This window comes from Garra rufa, chromosome 20 (genome assembly GCF_049309525.1).
Source record: "Garra rufa chromosome 20, GarRuf1.0, whole genome shotgun sequence".
Classification (NCBI taxonomy): Eukaryota; Metazoa; Chordata; class Actinopteri; order Cypriniformes; family Cyprinidae; genus Garra; species Garra rufa.
This window is the reverse complement of record NC_133380.1, coordinates 10,414,696-10,423,165: the sequence shown is the minus strand read 5'-3', so window position 1 is coordinate 10,423,165 and position 8,470 is coordinate 10,414,696. Positions and strand designations below refer to the sequence as shown.

Below are 8,470 nucleotides of genomic sequence, written 5' to 3'. Positions count from 1 at the left end.
ATTACATTTCACGAGTCCCCTGTTTGTTATGAAATTAAACTGCCTGCCGTTCTTCAGAAAAATTCTTAAGGTTCCACAAATTCTTTGGTTTTGCAGCATTTTTGTGTATTTGAACCCTTGGATTTTGAGATCCATCTTTTCACACTGAGGACAACTGAGGGACTCATATGCAACTATTACAGAAGGTTCAAACACTGACTGATGCTTCTGAAGGAAACACGATGCATTAAGAGCTAGGGGTGAAAACTTTTGAACATAATGAAGATGTGTACATTTTTCTTATTTTGCTTAATGTCATATATTTTTTAAATTAGTACTGATTCAGAAGCCACAGAAGATGTTAAAAAGACTAAATAAGTGACATTTACCCTGATCTTCAAATTCAAAAGTTTTCACCCCCGGCTCTTAATGCATTGTTTCGTTCTGAAGCATCAATGAATGTTTGAACCTTCTGTAATAGTTGCATATGAGTCCCTCAGTTGTCCTTAGTGTCAAAAGATGGATCTCAAAATCATACAGTCATTGTTGGAAAGGGTTCAAATACACAAAAATGCTGAAAAACCAAAGAATTTGGGCAGTGGGCAGTTTAACTGTTCAGGACAAACAAGAGATTCATGAACAACTCTCACTAAAAAAAACAGCTGTGAATCATTCAGGTAACAACACATTATTAAGAATCAAGTGTATGTAAACTTTTGAACAGGGTCATTTTTAAATTCAACTATTATTTTCACTTGTGGACTATGTAAACGCCTTTTATGTGAAATATCTTGTTCAGGTCAGTACTAAATAAAAATCTGTCTAATGTTTACTGCATTGTTATTGTTTTTACAACTAAAATTAAAATTATTAAAATTCGTTTTCATTAATTAAATACTTGAAATAAAACAAGAAATACATATGAAGATGAAACTTAAATTTAATTGAAAATAAGAAATGTTACCTTTGCAACTAACATAAACACATAACATAAAATAGCTAAAACTTGAATTAATTACTATAAATTCAAATTCAATTTATTTAAAATATGAATAAATACTTTGTTATATATTTCATGCCATCACTAGTGGAGTCCAGTTTATGGTTTGAATGGTTATTGTATTTTCCCATGTTGTTTCAAGCTTTTATTTATTTATGAACAAGGATTTGTGTATAAGTCTAGTAGTCGAGAGCGCAAATCAACGCCACACCCTGTTTGATCCAGTGCCCTTGGGTGCGATCTGTGGGCAGCTCAACTGCAATTACGTAGTTGGTTGAGTGCCCGGTGGTTGAGAGAGTTCCTGTGGAGGAAAAACAAACCTTTTCAGATCTCTGTGGTAAAACAAACCAATTTTTCACATAAATCACAATGACTCCACAGGATGTACTGTACAGTAATGAAACAAAAGACTGTGGCAGGTTTCACAAAGAAACGCTACTCAAAGTTGCTCACCAGCACGGGTCAGAGTTTTATAGATAGGACACACATAGATTCCAGATTGAGGGGGTTTGCGGTTTGGAACGGGTACCATCCAGATAACAGCCATCTCTGTGTAAAGCTCTTTGGGACGGGACTTAGCAAGCTGGCCTGTTTCTGCATCCCAGCGTGCTCCTTCAAGATACAGACCGTGGATGAAGCAGCCAATGTCAGGCCTCTCGGTCAGCTCTGAGACTGCTTCCTTCATCACCTAAAAGAGTGAAACAAATAAAAAATATATTCAAGACACATGGTTCCTAAAAAAAACACACATCGTGCTGTTTAGATATGCAACATAACATCTTATTCCAATGTTTGACCTTCTCGCTTCTCTTAATGGTCTATTAAATATCAAGTTTGCTTTGAGAGCTTATTATGGAAACATAACTGAGACTTCAAATCGCATTACACAGAGTTTAATGCAAGAAAGGCTTGCTGGTGAAAGCAAATTAACCACCTTAAAGTCAAACGCAATGGTGTCAATGGAGACCGAAGAGCTACGGGCAAAATTCTGCAGGGTTCCTGTGAGGAAGGCCTGGGGGAAGAAGAACCCACTGATCCAGAATACAGCAGGAATGCCATCTGAGATCCAGTTCTGCAAAAAGTTTATGCGCTGGACTAGATCTGACACCCAGGAAGCCAACGGCTTAAGAGACGGATATGCCTGGAAAATATTAAAAGAACATTATGCTACCTGTGTCCCAGTAAAATATTTTAGTCTAAGTCCTAAGCCTCAATAGCTATAGTGCTAATTCTAATTTCAGTTCAGAAAAAAGTCAGAATTGAAAGACATAAAGTTGCAATTTTGACTTTGGATCTAGCGATTCTGGCTTAATTTCTTACAATTCTGAGAAAATAGTCAGAATTGCTCATTTGTATCAAGCAGTTCTAAAAAACAAAGTCAGAACTGTAAATTATTAACTTGTAACCTTGTCTTGTAATTCTGACTAAATATCTATTTAATCATTTCTCACAATTGTGAGTTTGTATCTCGCAATTCTGAAGAAAAAAAAAAAAAAAACATCAGAATTGTGAGTTTATATCTTGCAATTCTGAATTTATTTCTCAGAATTGCAACTTTATGTCCTGCAATTCTGACTTTGGATCTAGCGATTCTGGCTTTATTTCTTACAATTCTGAGAAAATAGACAGAGTTGCAAGTTTGTATCGTGCAATTCTGACTTTATTTCTCAGAATTGCAACTTTGTCTTGCAATTCTGACTTTAGATCTCACAATTCTGACATAATTTCTCACAATTGTGAGTTCACATCTCACAATTCTGAGAAAAAAGTCAGAATTGTGTGTTTTTATTTTTACAATTATGTGAAAAAAAAACAGAATTGTGAGTTTGTATCTTGCAATTCTGAGAAAATAAGTCAAAATTGTACATTTGTATCTTGCAATTCTGACTTTATTTCTCAAAACTATTTTATTAGAATTGTGAATTTATGTCTTGCACTTCTGACTTTAGATCTAGCGATTCTGGGTTAATTTTTCAGAATTGCGAGTTTATTTCTCAATTCTGAGAAAACAAAATCAGAATTCAGAGTTTGTATCATGCAATTCTGAGTAAAATGTCAGAATTGTGAGTTTACATATCGCAATTCTAAATTTATTTCGCAGGATTGTGACTTTATGTCTTGCAATTCTGACTTTATATCTGGCAATTCTGGCTTCCTTTTCCACAACTGCGAGTTTGTTTCTCACAATTCTGAGAAAAAAAGTCAGAATTGTGAGTTTATGTCTTACAATTCTGACTTAATTTCTCAGAATTGCGAATTTGTAACTCAATTCTGAGAAAAAAAAAATCTGAATTGCGACAAATCTTGAAAATAGTCAGAATTGTGAGATAAAAAGTCACAATTACCTTGGATAGTTTCATTACGTATTAACGAAAACACTCATTCCACAAATTCTGTGCATGTCTTGCATGGTTAACATTCTTGCCTTGGCCTTCCATAGTTCTGGAACAGCGTTGATGAACAGACTGTTAGACATCAGCTCCAGTTCAGATGACATAACCACCAAACCCTTCAAAGCCTTCACCAGATCACTGAGACTCCGGGAAATCACGGATAACAACTTATTATATCTGTGAGAATGATAGAGAGGTGCATTTTGTGTGACAAAGTAAATTGTAGTATATTTGTTTATTTATTGTAATATACACTACTGTTTAAAATTTGGTGTCAGTAAGATTTTTTAATGTTTTTTGAAAGAACAGTAATAGTAATATTGTTAAATATTATTACAACTTTAAATCTTCGATTTGAATATATTTTAAGATGAAAATTATTCCTGTGATGGCAAAGCTGATTTTACAGAATCATTACTACAGTTTTTAGTGTCACATGATCCTTCAGAAACATTAAAATGTTCTCATTTGGTGCTAAAGAAACAATTATTATCTATGTTAAAAACAATTGTGCTACTTCATATTTTTGTGAAAACTGATACATTTCTATCAGGATTCTCTGAAGAACAGGATTCTATCAGGATTCTCTGAAGAACTAAAACCAAATTTACTTGAAACAGAAAACTTACCTGATAACCTCCTGAACCAGGACAGTGTTCATAGATTCTTCATACATCACTGGGTATTTAGTCATGACCTCTTGCACATTAATGAGACTGGGAATCTTCTCCACAATCCCCTCCACTATTTCCTCTATGATCTTAACGTGGAAAAAAGAAAAGAGAATGTGTATTAAACCTAAAAAGGATATGCATTTTATATCACAGGTGTTAAGCACAATCCATAATTGCAGTGTTATAACTGCAATCATTGTAGTAATTATCTCACATTACCACTGCATTTGAAAACATTAGTATATTGAATTCAAATAAATGTATGTAGAATTAATATTACACATACCTCATCTCTGGACTTTCCTCCACTGGCTGCTGCTCTGGGCTGGAGCCTAACTAAGGTTCCCAGCAGGGTAAATGTCTCATTTTGTGCAAAGCTGATGTTGGCATTATCATGGAGGCCGAAGATCTCCGGCGAGTCGTTAATTGGTAGACCACGGAAGTATGTCAAATAACCCTGCACAAAAAAATTAGATGTGTTGCATAACTCTAAACACAACAGAATACAAAACTGAATTGTGGAGAGAAAAGTTCCATTTGCACTGATCAGAGATCAGCTTTATTATTTTGTTCATAATATCTGAGGTTATAAGACATCAGTTCTGGACCTTGACATTGTTTTCAGTGTTGATTTGTCTGTAATCTCCAGAAGGAGAGTAACTGTGTTCATGGCCCAGGACAGCAGGGCAGTAGAAATCCTCCAGGATGTTTAGGATGCAACGGCGATCCCAGTTGTCCGTCACACGACCTCCATAGTTTATCTCCCCTGCAGTATATTTCAGAACCTGAACAGAGCGGGGGAGACAGATCAGTAAGATTTTCAAGTGTGGCCTCCTTATATATAATAAATATATAAACACTACCAAATATAGATTTTAAAATGTTCTGTAACTACTTGAAATGGCATGTTTATAGTCACCCAATATATACTTAATCAGCTAAGGATGTGCACAAAGGAAGGGAAATACTCTGCAGAGAGACATGAAACTGTGTGTGGCAAGAGAACGTCTGGTTTTGCCTTGTATGGGATGTCCTGATACTCATCCAGGAACATTTTCAGCTGGCTGATGCAGATGTGCAGGTCCCCATCCGTAAATTCGTATGGAATGTTAAATCCAAGTGGGCCGAATTTCCTGCGCTCAATAGCATTTCCATGGAAAAGGCACAAGGATAGAAGGAGAGCCTTAAACTCTGCTGTCTGCCAAAAGTACAGTGAGAGAGTAAAATACATTAGTTTTACATTAACATTAGCGTTTAAAAATGCGGGGTCGGAATACATTTTTTTAAAGAAATTCATATTTTTATTACACAAGGATGCATTAAAATGATCAAAAGTGACAATAAAACATTTATAACAACACAAAAGATTTCTATTTCAAATAAATGCTGTTCTTTTGAACTTTCTATTCATTAAAGAATACTAGGAGAAAACAAAAAGGCTTTTTTTCATAATATTTCACAATTTTTTTTTTTTTTTTTTATTATCAATATTAAAATATGCAGCCTTGGTGCATCAAAATTAAATATCTTACCGACCCCAAACCTTGGAACAGTAGTGTATTTTTGCTATAATCCTAATTAATCCCAACTTTTTTTTCTCAACATGGGACAAAGAAAATATGCTTGTTTTTAACAGAAACCTTATTGCATGAAGTGATGAAATCATCAGTAAGGCTGGCGTAGGTCCTCAGGAGATTGGCTTTAATGCCTCGTGGAGGTTCTATGGTCATCTTGGAGCCATTCTGCAGAATTGACACTGGGAACTTGCCGCTGGGCAAACTAGTGAGCCAAAGACGGAAGTCCCGATGGACCTACGGCACAAACAAGTTTTTCAGTCTATTCTTCCTTTTGAAAATCCAATAAATATAATAAACATTAACAGATTTCTTTGACAAGCAGTCAGTAAAAACTAAAATGGCTAGTCAGGTTTGTCAAACCTTGTCAGGATCGATGTTCTCAATGAGTCTCTCCAGAGATGGCATCCAGCTGGGAGCGAGGTGACAGTTCTGGAAGAAGACCCACTGTCCTTTTTCCATGGCACTGTGCATCATAGCCTCAGCACAGGGGCCCTGACATATAACAAATTCTATCAGCATAATATGGTCAATAGACTCAAATGTACACACATATAATGTCTTATGGTGTATTTAAAATCACTTTTCCATCACTAACGCCCATGCAATGCATAGCAGTTGAGTGCACAATATTAGCAAGGTGTAAAGTGAGAGAAATCTACAATGTCTATATTTTAATGTTTTGAAATAATATAAATATATAAATGAGTATAAATGAGTGAATGAATGTAGGGTTCACTATACATATAGTAGTTCATTATATAGGTGATGGAAGTGGTGTCAGACAGAGTTTTAGTCCATGTTTAACGGGACACATTTAACTTTATTACAGTAAGCTATAACAATCCTTAAATCCTGAAATTAAAACATATGCACTAAAGGGGGGTACTTGCACTAAAGACATGATCTGCAAGTTTACATTAAGACACTAGTGCAATGTTAAATATTTAAACTGGTTGGTGTGAGCCTGTATAGGTCAGGTATGTCACAGTTCTTTAGTAGGCGGCACAGAACATTTCAGGCGTTCAGAAACTTTAAATAGGAACATAATTAGCACTGGGGTGAGAAGTCATCTTTTATTAGCATTCGTCTACTGAGAAGGAAGAGTCTCAGGGTCTCAAAAGTGTGAGGGTGGATACTTTGAACTGAAATGCCATGTAGGACATACTTAAAGGCATAGTTCACCCAAAAAATTAAAATTACCTCCTGATTTTCTCACTGTCAAGCACCATCCTAGGTGTACATGACTTTCTTCTTTCAGACAAATACAATCAGAGTTATGTTAAAAAATGTCCAAGCTTTATAATAGCTTCATAATTGAAGTCCAATAAAGTGCATTCATCCATCATAAAAGTACTCCACATGGCTCCAGGGGGGTTTCTAAAGGCCTTCTGAAGTGAATAGATGCGTTTGTCTAAGAAAAATATCCATAATTAAAACTTTATAAACTGTAATCTCTAGCTTCCACAAACTGTCATACACACATTCACGAGAGAGTGGCATTCCAGCAGACTTCAAAATGCTTCAAAACACCCATTCACTGGAATTATAAAGCTTGGAAGAGCCAGGACAGACTGTATTCGTCTGAAAAAAGAAAGGATGGCATGAGGGTAAATAAATCATGGGGTAATTTTCATTTTTGGGTGAACTATCCCTTTAACACTAAATTGTGTGTTGTTGTTTTTTGCAGAGACAGCTTAGTCTGACTCCATATTTATGATATCAGTTTCGGGTATGATATTTTTTTTCTTGATGTTTTGTGTTCTGACCTGTCCTTGGCCAAGGGAGATGGCACTCATCTTCTTTGAAAACCTCATGACCTCTGCAAACTTATAAAGGTCAGCAGCAGGGTCGGTACCAGGGGAAAGCACAAAAATGAGAGCGGTGGAGGATGACGAATCTTTAAACACCACAGACAGATCTGATGTCTGAAAGACAAGAGAAACATGGTGGAAGGAGAGTGAGAATATGAGAAATAATCCAATAACCAAAAACAGTGAGTCATACAGAAAAACATTATTAGCACGACTCAAAAATATGCAAATACCCGCTAAAAGGTCAATTAAAATTAACCTCTGATTATTTAACATTCTAATGTGAAGTTTTAACATATACAGTATACTTTTTGTTTAATATCAAAATGCTATTAGATTGTTAATGCTGATATGAGTTTGGTATATATAGAGCGTATGTGTGGGTACCTGTGGCTCGATGAAATTCTGTCCCAGCTGTGAAGCCACAAAGTCCTGCAGGCCGTGAGTAAGCCGGTCGGCTCTCAGACAGCGTAGAACCAGCAGTTTCTGAAACGAGTCTAAACCACTGTCCCACTCGCCTGGAAGAGGCTCCCTGTTCACATACATATGCTTATAAACTGAGAATCTAAACTTGACATGAACAATAACAATACAATTTATAACCTCTAACAGGGCCCATAACAAGTGTGTTTGTGGCTACCTGTGTGGTTGGCTGCTGTCGAATATACATTTGAATGCGGATTCATGTTTGGAGAAACTCTCTGGCAGGTTACTGAAGGTGGGCAGGGCGCTCAGTGCTAGTATGTCCTGCCAGGCTCTCATGGACAGCCAGTTTGGAGCAGGATTTGGAGCCTGATGCTGGGGCCGACCACCTGACAACAAGTATCGCCACTCAGCCTGACACACAGACACAAACACGTTATTATTTTTTCATTACTATAAACATAAACAACAATATGACACCATAGTGTTGACTGTTCATTTGCTTCTATCACAGCACAATCAAATAAAGCTGGATTTATAGTGGAATAAACATTAGTGATAAGATCAAAAGAAACTGGAGACAGAATTCAGTTAATGAAGTTTTTTTAAATGT

At 36.1% G+C, this 8,470-nt stretch overlaps 1 protein-coding gene across 1 annotated transcript in view; it reads right to left on the bottom strand.

Annotated features, from left to right (window-relative positions):
• Positions 1-955: 955 nt before the first annotated feature.
• dnah1 (dynein, axonemal, heavy chain 1) overlaps positions 956-8,470 on the bottom strand; it is a 56,343-nt gene continuing 48,828 nt past the window's right edge. Inside the window, exons 64-76 of the mRNA XM_073826387.1 lie at positions 8,075-8,271; positions 7,822-7,966; positions 7,390-7,548; positions 5,984-6,115; positions 5,687-5,857; positions 5,065-5,244; positions 4,655-4,831; positions 4,333-4,503; positions 4,002-4,132; positions 3,405-3,549; positions 1,914-2,120; positions 1,433-1,667; positions 956-1,280 (exon numbers count right to left, since the gene is read on the bottom strand). Coding sequence (XP_073682488.1) covers positions 1,159-1,280; positions 1,433-1,667; positions 1,914-2,120; positions 3,405-3,549; positions 4,002-4,132; positions 4,333-4,503; positions 4,655-4,831; positions 5,065-5,244; positions 5,687-5,857; positions 5,984-6,115; positions 7,390-7,548; positions 7,822-7,966; positions 8,075-8,271 — 2,172 coding nt within the window. The 3' untranslated portion in view covers positions 956-1,158. The remainder of the gene's footprint in view (positions 1,281-1,432; positions 1,668-1,913; positions 2,121-3,404; positions 3,550-4,001; positions 4,133-4,332; positions 4,504-4,654; positions 4,832-5,064; positions 5,245-5,686; positions 5,858-5,983; positions 6,116-7,389; positions 7,549-7,821; positions 7,967-8,074; positions 8,272-8,470) is intronic.